The sequence below is a fragment of the Drosophila subpulchrella genome, unplaced genomic scaffold, assembly GCF_014743375.2.
Source record: "Drosophila subpulchrella strain 33 F10 #4 breed RU33 unplaced genomic scaffold, RU_Dsub_v1.1 Primary Assembly Seq106, whole genome shotgun sequence".
NCBI lineage: Eukaryota > Metazoa > Arthropoda > Insecta > Diptera > Drosophilidae > Drosophila > Drosophila subpulchrella.
In genome coordinates this window covers 255,661-282,081 of record NW_023665448.1, presented here as the reverse complement: position 1 = coordinate 282,081, position 26,421 = coordinate 255,661, and the positions used below count along the sequence as shown (strand labels likewise).

The following is a 26,421-nucleotide window of genomic DNA, read 5'->3' as shown; positions in this document are numbered from 1 at the left end:
AACGATGCGCAGGCAGCTAGGATGTCTGCCGCTAGCTTGTCCGTGTCGTAGATGCGAAGCTGCACCTTGTCGAACCCAAGGGGGTTCCAAGCAGGCCTGGTTCAGGAGGATTAACACGTTCATGGTGACGCGCTCGGTATTCTCCACGTTAACCACCTTCCAAGCATCTGTCGGAAGCTTCGGGTTGAACCTAGTCAGCAGGCTGAGGATAGCCCGTGGCTCCGAGGGTTCAGACGGCAGCCACACCCTCGCTTTCGGTCGAGACGGCCAGCTTGGCCCCGGGGTAGACCTCGCCGACCTTGTTGATGGCAGCCTTGTAAAGCGCTGCCGATCTTTTGTCCTCACAGGCGATCAACTTTATATTGACCTGGTACCACATCGCATCTGTGCAATCGGGTGGCGGACCTGGGTTTTCGTCCAGCACTTTCAAGGCCACTGAGCCAGGGCCCGTCTAACCAGACCCCATTGGTTTCTAGGGATCCTACCGCCTTCATCGCTTTGGTCGATGACACCAATGATCTTCCGATCCTTTACCACTTCCGCAAAGGACCTTGACCATGTGCCGCGGTTTGTTGTCTTGGCCTTTTTACTCGCTAGTTGCGCTGCTTCCATCGACCTCTCTCGCTTGTTGCTGTTGCTGGTGGTCATAGCGATGTCGAAGTCTGGGAAGCCTTTGCCCAGGCTATATCTTCTTGGATTTTCTGGTAACGTTTGATCCTCTCGTATGGGTTGGTGGCCAGCCGTTTGAGGATACGGAATGCCATCTTGCGTTCCAGAGATCCTGCCTGGTTTGGTGGTGTCCTCTTGAACTCCTTGGCCCTGGTGCTTACCACAAGATCAGCTTTGGCGTTCCCCTCAGGTTGGATTAAGACTGACTTAGAACTGGCGGTCGCCACTTGCCTGAGCTTACCGTTTGAGACTGAGTTATTTGTTGACTCGGGCTCCCAGCCAGATTGACTCTCGGCACGGTACGAGTGACACCTTAGTCCAGCCCGGGGTGAGATGAGTGTTGTGTGGGTAGGGAAGAGGTAGGTTCAAAGAGTGAGGGAAGGGGGTATGTGCGAGCTATTTGTCGGAGGCGGCAGCACAAGTAGAATAAAAGGGTATACTAGATTCGTCGGAAATATGTAAGAGGCAGAAGGAAGTATATATACCCCATAAAGTATATATATTCTTGGTCAGGAAAACTAGCCGAGTCGATCTGGCCATGTCCGTCTGTCTGTCCGACCGGATGAACGCTGAGATCTCGGAAACTATAAAAGCTAGGCAATTGAGATTTGGCATGCAGATTCCTGAGCTTTGCCGGCTCAGATTTCACTTGTTCTTCGTGACCATTTCGTCAAACATTCGACGCACATCGTTCCGCAACCACCGTCTGACATCTGGCTATTAGCCAGTGGCTATTCTAAAAACTCTAGAGACCACTCCGGGAAACGCGTTTTGAGTCGATTGAGGAGATAAAAGCTGAATCAAAGAAGGCGTTGATGGCTATACCAAAACGGGACTATTTGGCATGTTTCGAGGATTGGAAGAAACGTTGGCATAAGTGCATTTTATTGGGAGGGAATTACTTTGAAAGGGAAGAAATGAATTTAGATGAATATTTAATAAAGATTTTTCATTTTAAAAAGAAATTTATATACTTTTTGCCCACAGTAGTAAACTTTGACTTCCCGAGGTTAGTTTACTTTGGTAGGGATGTCGAAAAAATATCAAAGTATCGATAATATTTTCTTTAAAAAAATGTTATCATAGCGATATTTCTTGGCCAAAAATATCGCATCTCTATATTACTTGTAAATGATATTTTGGTCTTTTCTATTGGTTGGTCACTTTAAAGCCTTAGCCGACGCCGACAAAACGCAAAATATGAGCGCAAAAAAGTTTTTCACTGAGTTTACAATAAACTCAGCAAAGTGCACATTGTGTTGTAAAATAACTAAAACTAGCAGAAACACAACGAACCTAACATCTCAAATGTTCAAAGATAAGTAAATGAAAAGAGACGGAATGTGGAAGGGTTTCGAAAATTTCTCCTTGAGAGTCGAAAAATTGTGTTTTCGGTTTTTCTTGAACCCCCATAAATTCAAGAAAAACCCAAAAACACAATTTTTTGATTCTCAAAAATAAATTTTTTTAAATCCTTTATTTAGAGACCGTTTTCCTGGTCAAATTCGTGATTATTGCATCAATATATATATTGTGTTAGGCGCCGAATCGGCACGAAGCCGACTGCGACGTCGGCAGAGAAGCCAGCGACGCCGGCAGAGCTGAGCGCAACGGCGGCAAAGAGACGCGCTCTCAGTCGGCGTCCGCAAAGAGAACGCACAAAAAGTACTTTTGGGCTCTCCCTCTCTCGCAATGTCTCAGCTGAAGAAATGCGTGTGAGGGCAAGGAGGCCCAGCAATTAAAATAGCTAGACTTTTGTGCACCCTTTCCTTTTGAATAACGCGACATTTTTTCGTAAATGTTAAAACAACCAATTAAAATAATATGTTTGGGTTTTAAACTATTTGTATTTCTTAAAAAAATGTATATGTTTATTAATATTATTTATTAATATGTGAAGTTTTAAAAATATATTTTTTTACAACGATTTGCATAGTCGGATATGTTTATAAATACTCTGCTTCTAAGTGCAAGATGCATAGACCAAACGGGACATGCCAAAAAAACAGAACAACAACGGATTAGCGGAACCGTTGTTGTTGTTGCTTGTTGTTTTTGTGGAAGGCACGCGCCTTTTTTCGTCTTTTTCACTTGCGTTTACTTAAGTGAAGGAGTTAGAAGTAAAAGAAAACTACGAGCAAACAACTTTGTTAAATTCAATTAATAGTGGCTTAAAAGTGAAATAGAATCAATTCCCAGGTAAGTCGTTCGCAGACCAATAATTTTGAAAACAGTGAGAGTAAAAATATAAAATAATAATAAATAAAATAAATCAAGTGACGGAAAATAAAAGTTTGCAAATTTCTTCTCGATATTTTTTTTAATTTTCTTATATTTTTAGACAAGGTTGATGGTAAATCTATAAAAAAATGGTAGGCTAAGTCGTTCCATTTTAAGCGTATTATCCGGGGAACTTGTTCTGTCCCACAACTTGGAGGAGGGCCAAAACAAGAAGAAGCTCAAAGTCTTCCCAAATTTCGTCCGCGCCTTGTTAAGTAAGTTTTTATTGGGGCCGAAAGTAACTATTGTTTGAAAAGTTTAATTTTTAAAAGACTTCTGGGATTTTTACATTGAATACCAAAGATAATACATCTTTTATTATAAATAAAACTTACAAATAATGATTACTTTCAGTCACTCGTTTTTATTTTCGTCTCGTTCTATTTTCAAAACTAATTTTTCTTCTAATACTAGATGCAATCGCTCTGGTGGAGCCCTCGGAGCCTCCCGATAAGGCACTGCAAAAAGCAATGAGGTGCGTCAAAAACCTAAGTTGGGCAAAAAAAAAGTCAACGCCGGCCCCAGATGCTGACAAACCGACGACTCCGATAACACCGGGAACCCCCGAGCTGAAATTTTAAATAAAAATAAATATTAAAACTGAAATTATATTTGCTGCTAAGCGCTCAACGGGTGCCGAATGTGTGCCTTTTCTACTGCCTAATACAGCGCTCAACGTGTGCCGAATGTGTGCCTTTTCTACTGCCTAATCCAGCGCTCAACGTGTGCCGAATGTGTGCCTTTTCTACTGCCTAATCCAGCGCTCAACGTGGGCCGAATGTGTGCCTTTTCTACTGCCTAATCGAGCGCTCAAAGGGGTGCTCAAAAAAGCGCCGAATGGGTGCTAGTTTTTGTGCACTGATGAACCCTAGGACATGCCCATGTTAATTTGAGCACCTAATCCCATATAAATTAGGCGCCTATTAGGCGCTGAGTGATGAACTTTTTGCAGTGATTGAGTGCCTAATCGGCGCCGAATGGTACTGCAGGGTAGTTATTATAAAATACTTAATGTTTAATAATCAAATAAAAACTCAAACAACAAAAATATGTACTGCGAATTGTGGTTTTAGCGGAACAAGCTCAACCAAGAACTCCGCAGACCCAAAATGATCCGGTTATGAAAGCTTTTTACAGTAGTTCGACAGAAGCGGGAGCCATGGCACCAGCTGATAACAAACCGGCTTCTGTTCCAATAGAACCGATGAGAAAAAAGGTGTCCGGATACAATCCTTCCGACAGTCAATACCCACAAGCTTCTGCTTAACCAACGATGTCACCACCACCTTCAACATACTCTCAAGCTGAGCTTTCAGCAGCTTCCAACCAAAACTGCAGTGTACATAGTGCCTCAGTAACCCCTTTTTAATACCTAACGCATCCGGAAACCGGGGTGGGACTCATCTAGTTATTATAACCATGCCATGCTACAGGCAACGGCAGCCGACGCCCTACATCGCTCTGCCGAGAACCCCACCTAGAATAGTAAGAAGTCATGACCATTCCCTTTGCTCTTCATCAGGGTCCTATGAAAGGTTCTTTCGGAGGTGGCTTTGGGATTGTACGTACAACCAAATTCACTCAACTCTTTCCCCACAGTAGTATTTATACCTGCCTCTCGTAAAGTAAAAGTGTATATTAGATTCCGCGGAAATGTAACAAGTAGACCCTATAAAGAATATAGCCATGTCAGTCTGTCGGTATGAACGCTGAGATCTCGGAAACAATAAGAGCTAGAATGTTGGGATAAAACACTCAAATTCTTGGACTTCCTGCGAAGCGCAAGTTTGTTTCATCGGAGTGACACGCCCACAAACGCCAATAACGCTAAATTTGTCAGTCTGTCCACATTTTATATATTTTCTGAAGGTGTTAATGGGATTCTGCTTTTATTATCAATACCCAAATCGGACCACTCATTAAAGAGTTAATAATACAAAAATACAAATGAAAAAGTACCAGATTTCGCGAGTGAATTTCGATCGAACGCCGTTAGCCGCGGCCCAAAAAATAAGAAATTTAGTCTTTGGCGGTGTTCGTGCAGAAACGGTAGGGAACTTAAAAATTAAAAATGGAAAAAAAGCCCCAAAAAAGTCCTTAAGGAGGTTAGTACAGATTAAAAAGGACGCCTAATCCAAGTTGTTGCCCATTATTGTGGGACTTGACCGACAGGAACAGTTGAAGTGCTGGAGGAGATCCACTAGAGAATCCCAGTGGGAAGGAACATGGGACATCGCTCGATCTCCGACGAGCACCACATTAAGAACTCCACCTCCACCAGCTACTTGGCAGCTAAAGCGGAGGTGGAGGACGCCCCGGCTTCTATAGGGAGGAGGAAATAAGGTGGCTCGCTAAGGGACAGCTGGAGGAGCCATCACCAGCCATTACCAGGATGCTGGGCGACTTCATGCAGCACCAGGCGGAACAACCCCGTTTTTAATTCGTCTCCCACTTCCATAAGGTCCAATATGCATATTGGGACTCGAAACTGGACTACAGATGGCGCGAGAAAGATGGCGAAGCATCCGTGGAACGAAAAGGAATCCTTAAACTTATAATTTACATAAATGAAACAAGGAAGAACGCTATAGTCGAGTACCTCGCCTATCAGATACCCGTTACTCAGCTAAAGGGACCAAAAGGAAATGGAGATATGCAAGCGAGATTGAAATGCGCCACCTACCGGCGGTAGACAGATTTAAGCGTAGTGGCCGTTAGAGTGGGCGTGGCAAGGACCAATACATTTCAGTTAAAATTTTTTATCTAGCATGAAAATTGTGGGCGCCACAGGCTTGGGCGGTTTGTGGGCGTTAGAGTAGGCGTGGCAGCTGCGCTCAAGCCTACGGAATCTAAATCTGAAATCCCATTTATCTATCTTTGATATTTTCCGAGATATCCGCGTTTATATTTATGATTTTTTGAAGATTGTGGGCGTTAAAGTGGGCGTGGCCAATCGATAGGTATTGATGAGAACAATACATTTCAGTTATATTTTTTATTCTAGCATCAAAACTGTAGAAGCCACAGTTTTGGGCGGCTTGTGGGCGTTAGAGTGGACGTGGCACTCTGCTGAAACAAACTTGCGCTGCGTAAGAAGCTCAGGAATCTGCAGGCCAAATCTCAATAGCCTAGCTCTTATAGTTTCCGAGATCTCAGCGTTCATCCGGACGGACAGACGGACATGGCTAGATCGACTCGGCTAGTGATCCTGATCAAGAATATATATACTTTATGGGGTCGGAAACGCTTCCTTCTGCCTGTTACATACTATCCGACGAATCTAGTATACCATTTTACTCTACGAGTAACGGGTATAAACATTCGTTGAACATTTCATTTATTTATAATTTAATTTCTTTGTTCACCAGCAGACTCTTCTTTTTTAAATTGGTCCAATTGATTTGTTTTCCGTTTGGCAACAAGCCCTGCCGGTTGACAGTAAGACCATGCCACATGCATTGCTGGTGAGCTTTGAAAACTTCGGTCACACTACAAATAATAAGATTTTTCGACTAGTCAATCTCTTAGTCGATCTGAGTACTAGGCTATAGGCTAACGACCACTTTTGTCTGACATAAAATTAATCAAACATTTATAATTTTTTCGACTTTTACAACGCTACGCTTATTGATGCGCCTATGCTTTATTTTTATCTCTGACAGAGAATCTAAATTAATTTGGCGGCGGGGCTAGAGTGGCTTTTTGGAAGCGGTTCACATCACTTTCTATTGAAGGATTGTCGTTCCGCCAAAAATAAAAGTAAGGACAACTTCCGATAGCGATTTTTTTCAGGGCTTATGCATTACGGTGCCCTGATTTCGAATTATTAGGCTAACTTTGGCGGCAATACCCATCTTTCCACAAAAATATTTAATAAATAAACAAATAAAATTGTAAGCAAAAGTTGTAGATCTAGTTCCAATACATATTTTATGCTGTACAAGTGTTTAGCCTAGTACTCACATCGACAAAAACCGCGAGCTAACCATAGGAGTGAGCAAGAGGCAAACAGGCGGCTAAAGCTTTTCGTCGGGAAATACCAGAAAAAATACCAATACCAATACCTCTAGAGAATTACAGTGGGAAGGAACATGCCGAATGGGACTTCGCTCTCTACATGGACATCCTGCCGAGCGAGTTCTCGCAAAGAAAGTAAGATCTGGCCAAAATAATTTGGTTGCGCTGTAATAATAGAAGGATCTTTTTAGCAGAACCACCAGTAATATGTTCTCCGAAGTCCTCTCCATTAGGACTCTGTACACCACCACCACCAGCTACTTGGCAGCTTAAGCGGAGCTGCGGTGGCTTCTATAGGGAGGAGGAATATAGGGCGCCCGCTAAGGAACAGTAGGAGAAGCCATGGCCAGGATGCTGGGCGACTTCCTGCAGCATCAGCGGATCAACCCCGTTCCCAATCCGCCTCCCACTTCCTCAAGTTCCAATATGCCTATTGGGACTCCAAGCTGGACTGCGTTGGCGCGGGAAAGATGGCGAAGCATCCTTGAGACGAGAAGGAAGCTTTTAACTACCAATTTACGTAAATAAAAACATTCGTTGAAAACTCCATTTATTTTTAATTTAATTTATTTGTGTACCAGCAGACTCTTCTTTTTTAAATTGCTCCAATTGAGCAGGTTAACAGTAAAACCATGCCTTATGCATTGCGGGTGTAATTTGAAAACTTCGGTCACACCACAGGGAATAAGATTTTTCGACTAGTGAAACTCTTAGCCGATTTGAGTAACTAGGTTTTAATGCTTTACTATATGGAAATAATAGTCTGTTTAGACAGAAGGTTTTTTGCAAAGCCTTAGCACAGCCTATTAAAATCGATCTAGCAATTTTAAACGGATTCTTGTTCACATAGAGCATTGCTAAGGCCAACAGCTGATCGGCATAAACAAACCGTGACCGAAAGGAGATTACGTGCAAATTGAGTTTTTCCGCCAAAAAAAAGGGAAAACAACGCAAAACAAATAACAATTTGAATTAGCATGCTAAACGTTTTCCGGGCCAAAATTTCGTCCGAAGGTATGTAACAGGTAGGAAGCTTTTTCGACCCTATAATATATATTTTTTCTTCATAAGGATCACAAGCCGAGTCGATCTGACCATGTCCGTCTGTCTGTCCTTCCATATAAAGGCTGAGAAGTTGGGACTTGGTATGTGGATTCTTAAGCTTCTTGTGCAGCGCAAGTTTATTTTAATAGAGTGCCACGCCCACTCTAACGTCCACAAACGCTTATAGCACTAAAACCTGTCATGTCACTTGCACCATGGGTGAATTCATGTATTACTTTTTAAAAATGTCATCAATACTTTCAACAGGTAGGAAGCTTTTTCGACCCTGTAATAATATATTTTCTTTATAAGGATCACAAGCCGAGTCGACCTGACCATGTCCGTCTGTCTGTCCTTCCATATAAAGGCTGAGATCTCGGAAACTATAAAAGCTAGGAAGTTGGGACTTGGTATGTGGATTCTTAAGCTTCTTGTGCAGCGCAAGTTTATTTTAATAGAGTGCCACGCCCATTCTAACGCCCACAAACGCTTATAGTTCTAAAACCTGTCATGTCACTTCAATCATGGGTGAATTCATGTATTACTTTTTAAAATGTCATCAATACTTTCAATACCAAAAGAAAAAAAAGGAAAGTCCTTTTTAAATTATAAAACGCATACATTTTTACAAATTTAAGTTTTAAATTGTGTTATTTAGTGTTACGAACTGCTTATTTTCGGTGGCAGTGCCGCTAGCTCAGTCTTATCTCAGTGGCAGGGTACCCCTAACGCAACATAAATATCGATAACTCCGCGGTCTCTCATTACCAAACTATCGGTCATCACTAAGAACAAAAAACGTAAACAAAGGTAAATATCTACAAACATTGACGGAAAAATGGATTAAATTTGGTGGCTATCGATGACCTAGCCAAGCGCTCCCACCCAACAATGGATGCCCTCAAGATGCTGCAGGGCACCACCCATTCTCTGTCGGCAGGAACCCCTCCTCGCGACTTCGACGGTTCCATCTCTCCCATTGGGAAAACTCACTCACACATTGTGGGTTTTACAAATGTTTTATAAATATTGTAAGTACAATCATTTATATTCTTGCTCCTCTTAACTGATCTATCCTTCCTCAGCCTTTAAGACCGAATACTTGGCCGCCGTCTTCAATACTTACGCGGTCAAAGCAGAGGATTTGTTTTGCTGGAAAAAAGAGTACAGGCGCCGCGGAAAACTATGCTCCACCAGTCATGTATTTGTAGAGATCGCATGGAAACACGGTCCTGAAAAGAGACATACGCAATGCGCGTGTGTATGGTCACCTAATCCTGAGGAGCTCCAGGGGAAAAGAAAGGACAGGCCAAAAAGGTACGTAACTGCACTGTAAACTATACCATCTAACTAATGCTCGCGACCTTTTTGATTCTCGGCAAACGACGAGGACAAATAAGGCTCTCGAGTCCAAATCCGGATAAATTCACAAACAGGGAAGTAAAAAAGGTACGCAATAATCAAGGTACACATGTATTTTAATTTTTCCTAAATTTCAGCCACTATTGGGCCGGGCCTGGAGGCGATGATAGTCCGAGCTGAAGACTTCTCGCTTGAGGCCAGCAGCGATACGGTTCTCCAAGAAAGAAAACTGGCGCACTACGGTGAGTTGTGCAAGGGCAGTCGGAGGTTCGGCCGCCCGACAAAATGGCGGTACTTCTCAACGCCGCGATGCGACGGCTGGAAGTTCTCGAGATGAGGCGGACGTAGTAGACCGGAACGGATTCACCGGGAAATGATTGATGTCGTCGGCGTCAACTGGGAAAGGCGTTTATGGCTGGTCGTCCTTGCGGGTCGAACGGACACCGGTTGCTGGCAGCCAAGTCGGGGCTGGTACGTATGGCGAAGTCGCGCAGATATCAGTAGAACTCCCAAGTAAATATCCCTGGGCCCTTTGTGTTGGGACCCCGGCTGCCTTTATAAATGATTATTAATAAATAACGAGCTACCATGTATTACCATGAATCACTCACTATTATTAAACTTTAAGCACAACAAAACTTATCCTAGCACTTTTAGCTGCATCTGCCTGGTTGGACAATATGGCTGCGACTATCCTCATATCTGCTGATCATCGTTCCTCCCCCCGCCATATTATATGGCCTCTCTACCCAGAGCGAACTGGGATTAATCCTCAAATGGCCAGATAGCCCGCCAGATTCATCCCGCTGCTGCAACTATCGCCCTATCGACCTAACCTATCGATAAAGTCCCTCCCATTATCGACTCCAATTGCAACATCAACCAAAGATTTCGAGAGGCGCTAGTAGAGGTGCAGAAACATCGAGTGAAACATCGATAACATCGATGTTTTCAAAACATCGGAACCATCGATGGTTCGTGACCACCATCGATGTTTTCACAAACAACTCTGCGCTCGGTGAGAAAAAATTGTAAGTAAATGAATTTCTTATTGTTTTTTCTAAAAACTAACAAAATTGTTGATAATATTTAGGATTTCTAGTTGATGGTGTTGGTGGACGTTGATGGATGACAAAGGCAAGATGGAGAATTACCTGAAATAAACCAAATAAATGAGTATGTTTGCTAAAACTGCGAAATGGCCCTTCACCGATCACAAATGAAGAACTCGACGTCTTGAATGACTTGTCGGATTTGCTGTCGCCTTTTCAGGAAGCGACTCTTTCGGTGTCGACTAACACAAAAGTGTCTGTGTCGCTAATTATTCCAGTCATTGCCGAGATTCATCATAAAATGAATCAATTAAATGCACAGTTGCGAACACAGGAAGGAAAAGATATATATGACCTTGTTCAGAAACGCTTAGTGGAAAGACTTGATTCCTTTGAAACGCGCACAATTCCTCGCATCGCTACTCTCGTTGATCCTCGCTTCAAAAAAGATGGCTTTCTCCGAAGTTCAAACCCAGACCAAGCAGCTAAAGCGTTGGAGCTGGAATTGCTCTCTCTTAAATCAACAACTCCACGACGTCCACCAACACCAGAATCAACTTCAAACGAGGCAAGCAGCAAATTTTCATTTTTGCAAAATAAGCCTAAAGTAAAGTCTACCAGAGCCGATGCCATTATTGCCACAAGGCAATATATGGAAAAAGAAAACATTCCTGACACTTGCGACCCCTTGAAGTATTGGGAGGTATAATTTTTAAATAATTATGACTAACATGTTAAATAAGAAATATTTTTTACAGATGACTGCTGACAACGAACTGAAATTGGTTGCAAAAAAATTTTTCTGTATACAAGCCTCGTCCTGTGAGTCTGAACGAGTATTCAGCAAAGCTGGACAAACCATATCTGACCGCAGGACAAGGCTTAAACCTGAAGTTGTTGATCAACTTTTGTTCCTGAATAGAAATATACACTTTAAATGATCTCAAATAAATCTCATGTTACTGATTGTGCTGTTTCTGTTCTTTTTGCATTTTCTTTCTTTTTTTTTTTAAACATCGATGTTTCACTCGATGTTTTTTTTTGAAAACATCGATGGACACGAACATCGATGTTTCTGCACCTCTAGGCGCTACCCGGAGTTTCAGCAGAACGACGAAATAATTTTTAGATTTGGAGATACGATGGGACTCAACACGGCACTGATACAATCCTACAGTTCGATCGGCGCCTAACGCGGGGCCCACGCATGACGGGAAGTATAGCAGATGTGATCGCGATGCTCGTATACTTTGTTTTGTCCTTCTTTCAGATCACAACCGGATGTCTTTGACGTGATACACTCCCAGACTGCGGCCTTGGACGTCCTCCAGAAAGTATGCATTGCTGCCGACGGACTTGACCACCCTGGCTTAAAGGAACTTGCGAGCAAACTTTGCTGAAATCACTCAGCACGAAGTTGCGGCGGAAGACTTCTTGGCCTGGCTTGGCGAGCAGCGTACGGGCTCGCTTATCGTAGCGCTGCCGGCTCGTCTGGTATGCACTCTCCAGTTGCTTCTGCACCTTGCCGTGGATTACTTGTCCTTGGTCTGTATTCCGGCCATTTCATGGTCGACCAGGGACCTGAGTCGTCTGGCTAGCTTATAGCTGGAACCGCTGAGGAACATGTGATGGCCGAATACGGTGAAGAACGGCGCTTCCCCTGTGGCTGAGTGGACAGTGTTTCGGATGGCCACCTCAATCTCCGGCAGATGTGCATCCCATTCCCGGTGATCTTCGTCTGAGAAGCTGCGAATTGCGGCCAAGACATTACGGTTAACCCTCTCCGCGGCATTGCTCTGTGGTGAGCATACGGGAGTCCTCATGTGCTGTATGCCGAAGCCATCGATCATCTCCTCAAACGCCTTGGATACGAACTGTTTGCCGTTGTCCGAATGTATCGTCTCAGGCACCCGATCTTGTAAAATACCTCGTTTACCAGGAAATTTACTACGTTCGACGCATTCGCCTCCTTCATCGCCTTTAAGAAGGTGTACTTGGAGAAGTGGTCCACCACGATGAATATGCAGGCGTGTCCACTCTTGGACCTCGGATACTTGCCCAGAAAATCGATGTACAGTTTCTGGAATGGTCTCTCCGTCTCTACCCTTCTTCCGATTCCGGCCCGGAAGCTTGGCGGCTTGGACTCCTTGCACACCTCGCAACTCCGGACGTATTCCCGCACCTGGATAGTCATCCCTGGCCAATAGAACTGGCGTCGCAGGGTCTCCAAGGTCTTCGTCATTCTGCCATGGCTAGCCTTGGGGTCCGAATGAGCACGCTCTATCAAGCTGTGCGTCAGGTTTTGCGCTTGAAGATAAGTCCGCCGTCCACCTTGAGGTCCGGTAAGTGCTCCCTGTTGGACTCCACGTCTTGCACTAATTCCGTGTAATCCCTCGCAGCAAATTCGGTCGTCTCGAATCGCAGTTATTTGTCGGATCTATCCGGATTTCCTCGATGATGCGGGATAGAGGGTCGGCGTCTACATTCTCGCTGCCTTTGCGATGTTCAATGCTGAAATCGTAGCCCTGCAGCTGGAGGGACCACCTTGCGAGTCGTCCGGACAGATCCTTCATTGTCATCAACCATTAAGGCTGGCGTTATCAGTAATGCATGTGAACGGCACCCCTTCCACATACGGTCTGAACTTCCGAATGGCTAGGATGGCCGCCAGACACTCCTTTTCCGTGACCGAGTAATTAACCTGGTGTTTGTTCATCTTGGCCGAGAAGAACGCGATAGGCTGCTCGTCTCCGTCCTGGTTCCGCTGAAACAATACTGCGCCGACGCCAACGTGGGATGCGTCGCAATGGATGTAGAAATATTTCTTGAAATCAGGTCACCCACTGCCTGTGTGGCGTTGGGACTTGGTGACACTTGGACACTTGGTGTTTCCAGCCTTCTTCAAGGACTCGGGGAGTGGTGCGGCTAGCGTAGCGAAGTTCTTAACGAACCGTCGATACCATCCCGCTGTGCTGAGGAAGGCTCGGACTTCCTTCATTGACTTCGGGTAAGGCATCTTCTGAATTGCCGAAACCCGTCCAGGATCCATCCGCAGCAGCCCACCTCCGACTATAAACTCTAGGTTAGTCAACGATTTGAAGCAAGACTTCAACTTCTTTGACCCTTTGGTCAATCCGGCTGCTTTCAGACTGTGGGCTACTCGATGCAAGTATTTCAAGTGCGTCTGAAAACCTGGAGCGAGGAATAGCAGGTCGTCCAAGTAGTCGAAGACGTCGGATCTGAGCTCCGCTGGTATCACCCGATCCATGAGCCACACTAAGCGTTGTGCATCGTTGCACAGCCCGAATGGCATCATTCGAAACTGGTACAACGGCCTGCTTAGAACCGTAAACGCCGTGTACTCCTTGCTTCTCTCATCCAATGCGTTTGATCTATCCTGGAGACGATTCCCTCAAAACTGGGCAGAGGGTATGCATCTTTAATGGTCAATGCGTTCAACTTCCGGGCATCCAGACAGAACCTGTCTTTCCCTTGCTTCGACACTACTGTTTTCCGATTGCTCCAAGGGCTTTTGCTCTCCTCGATGACACCCAGCTCCAACATCTTGTCGATTTCATCTTCGACCACCTTCTGCTTCGCCGGAGACATCGGATACGGACGATCCTTAAACACCCGAGCTCCTTCCATCAGCTCAATGGAATGCCTCTCCATGCTGGTGACTCCGAGAACGTCCCTTTCAAAGGTAAGGAACTCCTCCTTGACCTTGGCTGGCATGGATTTCCTCCGCTGCATTGACGCCTCCCGTCACCGGCTTTCCCACGACGGCTGGAGCTAGTCCGAAGGCTCGCCAGAAGTCGACTCCGAAGTACGCAGTTTGTTCCAGGTATGGGCAAAGGTAGAACGTGACCGGCGTACTTACGCCCTTGTACTTCACAGGCATCTTCAAGCGTCCGATGATGGATCGATCCTCGCCAGAAGCCGTCCGGACTACCGAAAGATACGGTTGGACGGTAACTCCGTGCGTTTCCACGAGCTGTTGACAGCCTTTGCCCAGCACACTTACGCTGGCGCCTGTGTCTAACAAGCCGGTGAGCTGTTTGCCCAAGGTCTCCACGTTGGCGAAGGGTCTAGGATCGGCGGAATCTATGCGTTTAACGGCCGCCACCACCTCTCGTCGTCTGGATCTCCTCATCCTGAAGCGCTCCCTTGCCTTCTGGACTCTCCGTGAGACTAGACGCATGCCGCTAAGCTGATGTTCCGCAAAAATCCGGTTACGTCCCTCTATATAACGGCGAAGCCTTTCATCCTGCGGTAGGTATCTTAGATGGGTTATATACATTCTTGTTTTCCTCTTCTTCCTTTGGAACTACTTCGCGGGATTCCAACCTGGGCGAGTCCCTCCCGCTTTTGGACTGCCCAGTCGACCGTTTTCCGTTTCTTGGAAACTATATGAGCTACAATACTGGGATTAGGCATGCAGATTCCTGAGATTCCTGCGCAGCGCAAGTTCGTTTCAGCAGAGTGCCACGCCTACTCTAACGCCCACGAACCGCCCAAAACTGTGGGTCCTACAGCTTTGATTTTGAATCAATACTTATCGATTGACCCAAAAAAAAATTTGCCACGCCCATTTTAACGCCCACAAACTTCAAAAATCGTAAGTATGAACGCGGATATCTCGGAAACTATCAAAGATGGAGAATTGAGATTTCAAATTTAGATTACGTAGCCTTGAGCGCAGCGCAAGTTTGTTACGCAAATATGCCACGCCCACTCTAACGCCCACAAACCGGCCAAGCCTGTGGCGCCCACAATTTGTATGCTAGATACAAAATTTTAACTGAAATGTATTGGTCTCGTCAATACATATCGATTGATTCAAAAAAAGTTTGCCACGCCCACTCTAACGCCCATAACGCTTAAATCTGTCTATCGCTTTGCTGCTTGCATATCTCCATTTCCCTTTTGTCCCTTTAGCTGAGTAACGGTATCTGATAGTCGAGGTACTCGACTACAGCGTTCTTCTTGGTAAAGCCTAGTACTCAGATCGGCTAAGAGTTTCACTAGTCGAAAAATCGTATTCTTTGTAGTGTGACTGTGTTCACCCGCAATGCATGTAGCAAGGTTTTACTGTCAAGCAGCTGGGCTTGTTGATCACAAATCAACTGAAGTAATTTAAAAAAGAAGAGTCTGCTGGTGCACAAAGAAATTAGCATAAAAATAAATGGAATGTTCAACGAATGTTTTATTTATGTAAATTAGTAGTTTAAAGCTTTTATCTCGTCCCACGGATGCTTCGCCATCCATTTTTAATTTTAGGTTTTCACATCGCCTTTGCACGAACACCGCCAAAAATCAAATTTCGTATTCTTTGGGCCGCGGCTAACGACGTTCATCGAAATTCACTCGCGAAATCTAGTATTTTTTATGGTATTTCCTTAGCTTATCTGAGTACCGCGCTGAAAAGCAGACCCGAAGAAAAGCGTTAGCCGCGTGTTTGCCTCTCGCTCACTCCTATGGCTAGTTCGCTGTTTTCGTCGATGTGACTACTAGGCTTAAAGTTGAAATTTCAACAAATATTGAAGGAAACGAAAGAAAATCTAGAAGTCAAAGATGGTAATATAGCTGTTCGACTTCTTCGCGAAACTTTTAGATGCCATTTCTTAAACACATTAAAAAAATATGTCTCACACGTTTTCTAAAATTTAATTATGCTTATTATAGCAAATGGGGGCTTTGTTTTTCGAGTGCCATCCCCAAATAAAGTAATTCATTCAAAAAAAATTTCGTTCATCAATTTACTAAAATCGCTCGCCGACTCGATGAGGGTTTCCTTAGTTTTCGGTAATCTTTGTTTTAATTGAAGGCTTAACTTGAAGTCGAGGCATTTAAATTTAATGTACATTTTTCCTATGGAAAAGGACTGCAGGTTTCAGATCCCCATTATGGACAAAGTCCATTCACTTTTATTTAGGCTGTCCAAAATGTTCAGTACTGAAACGTTCGCGAACGCTTTACATAGGAAATTCCTATGGAAAAAGGCCAGGGAAATTCAGGGGGTCTCATTTTTTCGGGCCTGACCCCCTGTATTTCCCTCGCCTTTTTACATAGGAATTTCTTATGGAATTGTATATAGGAAATTCCTATGGAATTGGATTACTACGGAATTGGATATAGGAAATTCCTATGAAATTGGGTATAGGAAATTCCTATGGAATTGGGTATAGGAAATTCCTATGGAGTTAGTATAGGAAAATTTCTTCAAAATTGCCTCAAAAAATCTCAAAATAATTTAGCTTAAGTTTCTTTTGTTCTTCAAAATATGCTTTATTTAGCTAGCTTTTTAATCTACATCAAAAATTAAAGACTATTAAGGAACTTTTGGCAACTAAAAATTATTTTAGTCCTTTTTGGTTATTTTTTTTTGTCATCCTTGTAGGCCCTGTTCCTTGCCTTTTGGAGCGCTTTACGGACATTTTTGGTGTGGTCCTTGAAACTAGAGCCGTCAGACCTGGTGGCTTCTGTTAAATAAATACAAAATGTAGAAAAATAATATTTTTAAAACACAACATTTCAGACTGTTCCTTTAAAAATAGTGCATTATTTACATTGGCATATTTTACCAAACAAATCTGCCCACAAGATCCAGCGTAATTCATTTTACAAATCAAATTGCGACTTATAATGCGCTCCAAGTTTTTCACAAGTCCTAATGGAATCAAAAGCTTTCTAAATAAAGTAATCTAAAAACAAGAAAGGAAGTTAGCTTCGGCAAGCCGAAGCTTATATACCCTTACAGCTATAATTATTAAATTTAAAAACACAAAAAATGATATTCCCAATACTATAAGATAATATGTCAAAAAACACCGAAGCTATAATTTGTTTCATATTATTTTCCTACCAATTTTCCGATCGTTCCTATGGCAGCTATATGATATAGTCGTCCGATTTTGATAAAATTAAATTCGGAATTCAGAACTAATTAAAAAATGTTATTTCCAAGCGTAGGAGGATATATGTTATGGAAGCTATATGATATAGTCGTCCGATTTTGATAAAATTAAAATCGAAATTCAGAACTAATTAAAAAATGTTATTTCCAAGCGTTGGAGGTTATATGTTGAGAAACACCGAAGCTATAATTTGTTTCCTATTATTTTTTCACCAATTTTTTGATCGTTCCTATGGCAGCTATATGATATAGTCGTCCGATTTCGATAAAATTTAATTCAAAACTCAAAACTAATTAAAAATGTTATTTCCAAGCTAAGGAGGTTATAATATAATTAAAAAAAAATTTTTTTTTCGATTATTCCTATGGGAGCTATAAGATATAGTTGTCCGATCCGGCTGGTTCCGACTTATATACTACCTGCAAAAGATATAAGACCTTTGGGAAAGTTTCAGCCCGATAGCTTTAAAACTGAGAGACTAGTTTGCGTAGAAACGGACGGACAGACGGACATGGCTAGATCGACTCGTCTAGTCATGCTGATCAAGAATATATATACTTTATGGGGTCGGAAACGTCTCCTTCACTGCGTTGCAAACTTCTGACTGAAATCAATATACCCTCTGCAAGGGTATAAAAAGGTAAGATTTAGAGTAACAGTAAACGAAGATATTAAGAAGTTTTACATACGTATTTTTCGGGAGACTCCTTGACTTTTTCGTCCAAAGCGGCGAGCTGTTCTTCAGAACCTACAGGGAGCTCCCCTTTTGGCTCCAACATATTAGAACGCATAGCCTCCAATGTCACCATTATTTTTGACTGCGTTTGCAACATTAGTTCTGAAAAATATTTTTAGTAAATTAACTACAGGGTTGCTGATGAATTTTGCTACATTAAGAAACTCAAATAATTTTTTTTTCAGTGTATTTTGAATTTTATATGGGAATAAGTCCAAATCTTTGTGCATAATTGACTGTAATGACTGTCTGCTTACACCCATTTGAGCAGATAAGCTTCTTGTCGAAACACGATTGTTTTGTATGGCAGCAGCTACAGCAGCGATTGTTTCATCCGTTCGAACTGAACGGTTTCGATGATAAGGTCTTCTGTTGACTGTCCCATGCTCGGCAAAATTGTTTACAGGTCTCATTATGGTCCATCTGCTCGGAGGATTGCCGCCAAACGTGCGCCTATACTCTCTTTGAACCGAAATTACGGACTCCAGTGCGTGATAGCGGCGGACAATCCAAATTCTTGTTTCAGTGTCCCAGTTATCCATTTTTATTAAATGTAAAAGTCAATCTGCAAAATAAAAAAAAAATTAACCAGATTCATTAAATAGAAAAAAAGTTATTTAATTTTTTTTGGTAGCGGCTTTTATCAGCCACCCATAAAGCGATTTCATACTCATCATATCGTCAATTTTTTGTTCCATACTTTTCAGGGTTTCCGCTGTTATTTCCCCTGTTGTATTATCAATTAGTTCGAACGTGCGATCAATTTTGTAGCTCTGTAAATGAAACCCAATTAATACAAAATAGAACTTATAAATAAAAAATTGTTGTGTTTTCTAACTAATAAATAAAGCCATCGGCAACGTTCTCAATTTTTACGATTAATTAATCAAGTTCACAGGTGCAGGTAAATAAAGGACCGTGTATTGGGTGTGTATTGTTTTTTCATTAAGGTACTTACTTAAAAAGTGCAGGTAGACAATTTGCCATGTGTTAGGTATTATGGACATTTGTTTTTCCATCAAGGTACTTAGTAAATTGGGTAGAAATTAAAGGGCTCAATTGAAAAAAAATTGCTTCGTATTGGTCGGTTACCGGTTTATTCCCCTATATAATCCTGTAATTCGGCACACATCAATCAGTTCTGAGAAAAAAGTTGAAGTGAAGTATTTAAAATGAGTAACTTGTCGAAGAGAACCCTAAACAGCAAGGCGCAAAGGAGGCAGGTGGAATTAGCTCGGTCTATAAATTCTGCAGATCCACCAAATATATAACATAATTTTGAAGTTGAAGACGAGGATTTTAGTTGTGAAACCCCAGACTTGCAATTACTACGTATAACCCAAAAAACAGTTTACATATTAAATTAGGCCTTTGGTACCGAAGTCAGCTAGAAGAATTATTAAAGATTTCAATATCAGAAAATATAAGTGTTCCTTCTTCTGCTAAGGGACTTTTGAAGACAAGACAAGACTTAAAAAAAAAACAGTTATTCGAACAGTAGCTCCAGGGAACTATGATCGGCTCATACTCAAGTACTTTACAAACCATCAAATGTGAATCAATACCTTCACAATTTTGTTTCTGAAAGGAAAGAATAAGGCTGGCATGTACGAGTCAAGCTTAATGCATTTATTTGTGAAGCTCCAGCTCGGGCTTTAATGTGGGGAACACGGGGGACAAACGCGTTTAATGGTTGCATGAAGTGTGTAGGGAAAAGGGTTAACCAACCGTAACAACGTTTTCAGACACTGCAAGTATATTACGTACTAACTCTGAGTTTAGGAATCGGACGTACCTAGATCATCACCTTCCTTTTTTAAAGAAACCCCAATAGGTATAGAAGAGTTAGATATTGACATGATTGCTTGGTTTCCCCCTGACCCTCTGCACCTGCTAGACCTAGGAGTTTGCAAAAAAATGCTAAATTTTATTATTGAAGGAAAATCGAAGGGATTTAAGGTAAATTAGGATTACTATTAGATAACGACTATGCATTGCATTTAAATACAGCAAGTGATATGTTAAACTATTTTGTAAAACAATTTAGGAAAGTCTATCTCCCAGAACCGTTGACCTACAACGTACCTAATGTATTGCATTTGACAGACTGTGTTAGGGAACAAGGGCATATAGCAGATTTTACTGCATATCGATTCGAAAACTTTTTACAAACGGTTAAGAAGAGCGTTAGGAAGCCTAATAATATTTTAGAACAGGTAGCGAAAAAGTTTTGCATCCCTGTTCCATCAGTCGAAATTAGGAAAATTTTACCAAAAGTAGATAAGCGTTGAAATGTTATCAAATATATTTTTCCTGATTTCGTATTAACGGCTAATAAGCCAGACAATATTTGCTTAACATACATATACAAAAACAACGGCTACACTCGCTACGGTGCAAGGCTCCGTCGGTAACATAAATCTAGCTTTATTTACATATAAATAGATCTTATTATACTGCCATATGTTAGAAAAACTATAGTTAACAAGACCTTTGATATAAAACACATTAAAAACATTTAAAAAACATACTTTTTTTGATCCGTTCACCGTACACTTCATCGCAGCACGCCAAATTCAAGGGGTGGAGACGAATGGCAAGTGCTTTGTTGCATCCCTGAGTTGCATTTTAGTGGTCCCTTTTTGATTTTTATAAAATTAAATTTGTTTTAAATTACTTATCTTAAACTTACTAAACTAAACTAAATCTCTACCAATTTTGCAATATACTTACCATTATTCTAACATAGTACGGAATAAATAACTTTTTTTTAATTTCGACTTCGATATCGCACCATCAACAACATCTGCCGGAGCTTTTGTTGTCCACTTTGTGCGACATTCGCCGTCCGCCTGGCTCGAATATCGGCGCGCTCCCCGGAGTTGCGCTCACATCATTTTCCGTTGCTCTCCTGACGCTTTATTAACAACATCAGCCGGAGCTTTTGTTGTCCGCTTTGCGAGATTCGCTGTCCGCCTGGTGCTAATATCGGCGCGCTCCTCGGAGTCGCGCTCTTCTCATCTTGCCCCTCTCTCCCGTTGCACCATCAACAACATCAACTGGAGCTTTTGTTGTCCGCTTTGTGCGACATTCGCCGTCCACCTCTAGTATCGGCGCGCTCCTCGGAGTTGCGCTCTCATCATCTTACGCCTCTCACGTTGCACCATCAACAACATCAGCTGGAGCTTTTAATGTCCGCTTTGCTTGACATTCGCCGTCCGCCTGGCTCTAATCTTGCGCCTCTCTCCCGAAGTATCCAGAACATCGGCTGGATTCTTACTCTTCATCGCCGAATAGTTATGCGCTCTCCGTCTCTACCTTTCTGGCGTTCGACTTTCTACAACAACTTTTATCAACACATTTGGCTGGATGGCGAGCCTCTCAGCCTCTCATGATGCTGGACCAATTATGGATAGCATAACCATTGATGACCGGATATGCGCTAACAATACAAATTTCAATATTTATTTTCAGGCAACGTCTCATGGTGATCACGACGTCGTCATTTTTGTTGAAACTTGGCTCAACATGGATTTCTTCGATAATGAATTTTTCGATACAAATCTTTATCATGTGTTCCGTAAAGATCGAGATTCCGTTAAAACACGATGCTCCAGAGGTAGCGGCGTTTTAATTGCTGTGTGGCGTGAGCTGCATTGCGTTTCTATTTGTCTTCAGAACGAGGATTCTCTGCTCGATCAACTCTGTGTATCTCTCGCTGGTCCTACGGAGACAATTTACCTGACAGTATCATACATACCCCCAAGCAGCAGTTTTGATTACTTGTTATATTTTTTCAGCAAATAATTCTCGCGTGCCTCTTACTTGTATTAATTCCAGCAGTTTAGATTCTATCCATAGTGATATTTCGAATATTAGATGGGCGGAAGTCCTCTCGCATGCTGATGTGAATACAAGCTATGAAGTTTTTATATATTTTCTCTCTACTATTGTAGGCAGATACGCTAAAACTAGAGTTCAAAGTTCTTATAGACTACCATGGTACACACAAGAACTAAAAAAATATAAAAATCTCCGAAATAAATTCTATAAGCGCTACATAGAAAGCGGTGATGCTGCTGACTTTGATCGGTACAAACAACATAAGCGTAAGTTTGAGTTCCTTAATAAATTCTTATACACCCAATATATTGCTGATATAGAGTGTAAATTAATTACCAATCCTAAATCATTCTGGCACTTTGTCAATTCTAAGCAAACAACCTCTTACTTTCCTTCCCATACGTCATATGAAAGTCTTTCAGCTTCCTCGGATATTGGGGTCGCTAATCTATTTGCTAAGTATTTTGCATCTATCTTTGAACCGAGCTCGCTGTGGAATGACGATGATTCACTCAGTGCCATTGCCACGATGCCAAATATTGGGTGCTTAGATGTCACTAATTTTGACTACTATATGGCGGCTGAGAGTTTTAACGACTCAGGACAATTAGACTGCGATGGCCTTTCTCCATTTATTTTGAAAAACTATATAGGTGTTCTTTGTGAGCCCCTTAAAATGATCTTTAACAAGTCTCTTTCCACTAGCGTATTTGCGCATAATGGAAACTTGCCACAGTTTCTCCTATATCTAAGTCTGGTTACAAAAATATTGTTTCAAATTATAGGCCAATTTCAAAGCTAAGTAATGTCTCAAAAACATTTTAACGAATTGTAGCTAAGCAGCTTTTCTTGCTGGTCGGATCATCAGTCCTAACCAACATGGACTTATGCCTGGACGGTCAACTACCACTAACTTAGCTACTTTTAATCTTTTTTGTTGATGTAGTCTACACCGACTTCGCCAAAGCATTTGACAAAGTCTCCCATAATGCTTTGTTGGAAAAATTGCAGGATTGGGACTTCATTCATCAATACTAAATTGGTTTAAATCTTATTTAGATGACCGGATTTATAGAGTAGAGTGCAATGGTGTTTTCTCAAACCCGTATGTGGCAACTTCCGGCCTTCCTCAGGGAAGTGCATTGGGTCCGCTTCTATTCATCGTCTTCATTAATGATTTAAGCTATTGCATAAAAAATTCTGAATTCCTGTTGTTTGCGGACGATCTTAAAATATTTTGGTCTGTGAATTCAATCTCCGATAGTGAACTTCTTCAAAATGACCTAGTAAAAGTGGGAAATTGGTGTTCTCGTAATAAGTTGCCCCTGGACGTGTCAAAATGTTTCTACGTTAGGTACAGCAAACGGTTAATTAATGTCCTTAGCTCGTATTCCATTAGTTCCCATATTCTTTCCTTAAGAAATGAATCCCTGGACCTAGGAGTTATGTTTAATACCAAATTAACTTTCATTGATCACATAAATTACATAATTCCACGCAATTTAAAGATCCGTACACGAAACTAAGCCTATTTTCTTCGTTCATTAGGTCCAGATTGGAATATGCTTCGTTTGTCTGGAGTCCGGCTGGTATTACACACATAGATTGTATTGAGCGTGTTCAAAAAAAATCCTACCTTTTGTCCTCCTTTCTTTAAACTTTAATAACCCGGTCCCCACTTACTCTGCGAAATGTCGTCTTGTGCACCTTTCTTCCTTACAAGATCGTAGATCGTAAAAAAAAATTCCTACCTTTTGTCCTCCTTTCTTTAAACTTTAATAACCCGGTCCCCACTTACTCTGCGAAATGTCGTCTTGTGCACCTTTCTTCCTTACAAGATCGTAGAAAAACTAGCGCAATACTTTTTATTTGTGAACTGCTGTCCTCCAAAATAGACTGCCCTGCATTGCTGAGCAGCATAAGCTTTTCCGTACCTGGTAGGTCTTTAAGGCCATTTGAACCTTTTTTTATTCCGGCTTATAGAGCAAACTATGCTTTTAATGAGCCTTTGTGTAGAGCCTTATTCTACTGGAACAAACTTCCATCTCACATGCGGCTGGACCCATGCTCCCCCAGAGAATTAATTAAGAAACCCCTTTACAATTACCTTTCGTCCCTTAGTATTTAGCTTAGTAATAGTCAAGTAGCCAGTTAAGGTACCAACTGTTGGCGAAATAAATAAATAAATAGATATATGTATGTATATTTTAGATATCGAAATTTTTACAATTATTTTATTTTACTTACTTTTTGCATTAAAATATATTTATTTATATGCTTTTAAAGGTCATTGAACGTTACACATTATGAATTATTTTAATCATTATTATTTGGACAATTTAAGAGTTACAATCTGCTAATGTTTTTATATTTTGACATATTTAAGTATACTTAAAATTGTACTTTGTTTCACTAGCTACGTTAACTAAGTTTTTACCTTTTGATTAGGTTTTAAATGCTCGGGGAGAATATATTTATATATATGTCGGGTTGTTGGTATGATTTTCCATATTTTTGCGCAGATTGCATACGGCGAATATCCTTGAGCACACCACAGCCGATTTGAGAATGCGCGCCAGACTACTTGCATACCGAAAAAGTCCTCCCGAAAATGCTGCAACGAGCATACTTGTGTCTCTGTCTCTCGCAGTGGCTCATGGATACACGCACAACAATCGTAGTGCGCATCTCTCTCTCAAACCTCTAACCTCTCACAACTTTCTTTCTCATGTTCGCATCGAACTATACTGACCACCTGGCGAATAGACGGAAGAAAGCGTACTAACAAACAACCGTTAGAGTGACGAGACGAGAATTGCCACTTGGTAACACGCATTTGATTTAATGCTTTTACACTGACTACCATAATTTAAGATCCGACACGGCCATTCTGACAATTACACGTCCTCGTGTACTGTAATCTTAATATTTTAAATATGACTTATAAATCCGTGATTATAGCTTGTGTTTTCTTTTACTCATCAATTTCGAACATCATTTATTTATTCGATATATTATCTTACACTTAACATTTCTCTCTTATTTCATAATCTTTCATTTTTTTACATTCTACACAACGTTATAAACAAATTTCAATTCTTATTCTCATTGTATAATCAAATTCATTTTAACATTTAATTCATTTCATTTACTTCTCAGCATTTCAAAATTCGACTCTAGTTATCGTCACTATGATTTCCTTTTGATTAAGAGCTTAGTCCCGTCAAGAACGCCACACGCCATGTTCCATCTTTCGTCTTTCACTTGTGCTTGCTCAATGACGCAGATAGCTTAAACCTCAAAACCATACCTTTGACTCATACATTTCAATCAAATATTGTCATATATCTTTGCATCCGCCAGGTTATTTCCATTCGAATTCTCAAACACATCCGCCATTCACAAACATGTTCTTATCGAAGTCTATTGCAACTTCATTTCAACCATTCCATACTCTATATTTATTTATTTATTTGTTTATATCCTAGCGCTACAAGTGCACACTTATAATTATCGCGCTAGTCACATTGAGTTGATATTTTATATTATTATTATTTTTAAATCATTTAAACAATTTCTCTCGCTCTCTTAATTAATATTAATGACTAACATCAAATTTTCTTAGTTACTATTGTTATTGTTTTTAATATATTTTTTATTTTTTTATTTTATTTCATTTCATTTAATTTTTATACTTATCTGTACTGGTAGTTTAAAAGATCTTTAACTTTATTGTAAAATTGAGTTGCGCTCCTAATTGTTTTGTATTGGTGCGGTAGATTGTTCCATAACCGGATACCATTTATTAAAAATTGCCTTCTGGAACACAGTGTTTGTATTCGAGGGCATATGTCATTTTTGGTTCTTACAGATGTGGCTGGGATAAGTTTATTGAAAAGATATTTTGGTTTTCCACTCGTGACTATTTTGTGAAAGAAGATTAAAATTCTGAGATCGATCCAGGAGGTCAAGTTAAGGTCAATTATTTTATATGTCAGTTCTGATACATGGTCAAAACGTCTTAAGTTAAACACATAACGGACAATTGAATTGAAAGCTACAGTTAATGTGCGCAAATCCCGCGCATCACAATTTCCAAAAATTTCTATGCCGTAAAAGAGAGTGGGCAGGAGGATAACTTTGGCGATTAATAGTCTAACTTCCTCAGTTAGGAACGATTTAGAGAATGAAAATTTTCTTAACAGAGCAGAGGTACGCCCTGTCGCTTTGACTATATGGTTGCTCCATGATAAAGTATTGTTAAATGTTATCCCTAGATTAACTGCATTCACTTCATAGCTTATCGGCGTATGGTTTATATATAATTTTTGGAGTGAAAGTGTTGAAAGTTGCTTTTTACCAATTACCAAGCACTTTGATTTTTTAGGATTTATACCCAAGCCATTTTCCTTTGCCCATTTTTCAATTAGCCACAACATTTTATTACTTATTCGAACACAGGCATGTATTTCAGTTACGGGTCTACTAACATATATTTGGA

At 41.2% G+C, this 26,421-nt stretch overlaps 1 protein-coding gene and 3 long non-coding RNA genes across 5 annotated transcripts; 3 read left to right on the top strand and 1 right to left on the bottom strand.

Annotated features, from left to right (window-relative positions):
• The first annotated feature begins 1,837 nt into the window (after window positions 1–1,837).
• LOC119558506 lies at window positions 1,838–5,611 on the top strand. Its single transcript, XR_005220221.1, has 3 exons — window positions 1,838–2,868; window positions 3,011–3,164; window positions 3,364–5,611. It is a non-coding gene; the product is annotated as an uncharacterized LOC119558506 (long non-coding RNA).
• Window positions 5,612–7,498: 1,887 nt separating this feature from the next.
• On the top strand, window positions 7,499–9,965 carry LOC119558508. Its single transcript, XR_005220222.1, has 3 exons — window positions 7,499–9,041; window positions 9,096–9,459; window positions 9,510–9,965. It is a non-coding gene; the product is annotated as an uncharacterized LOC119558508 (long non-coding RNA).
• A 585-nt stretch (window positions 9,966–10,550) lies between these two features.
• Window positions 10,551–11,391, top strand: LOC119558507 (zinc finger BED domain-containing protein 4-like). The gene is made up of 2 exons (XM_037872013.1): window positions 10,551–11,127; window positions 11,183–11,391. The coding sequence occupies exons 1-2, from the start codon at window positions 10,726–10,728 to the stop codon at window positions 11,363–11,365; spliced, it is 585 nt and encodes a 194-aa protein (XP_037727941.1). The 5' UTR covers window positions 10,551–10,725; the 3' UTR covers window positions 11,366–11,391.
• Window positions 11,392–16,725: 5,334 nt separating this feature from the next.
• LOC119558511 lies at window positions 16,726–18,636 on the bottom strand. 2 transcript variants are annotated; one of them, XR_005220225.1, is made up of 3 exons: window positions 18,335–18,636; window positions 18,031–18,179; window positions 16,726–16,906 (listed from the first exon to the last, which is right to left on the bottom strand). It is a non-coding gene; the product is annotated as an uncharacterized LOC119558511 (long non-coding RNA). The 2 variants fall into 2 exon arrangements; XR_005220226.1 differs by lacking the exon at window positions 16,726–16,906 and adding an exon at window positions 17,931–17,963.
• Between the last annotated feature and the right edge of the window lie 7,785 nt (window positions 18,637–26,421).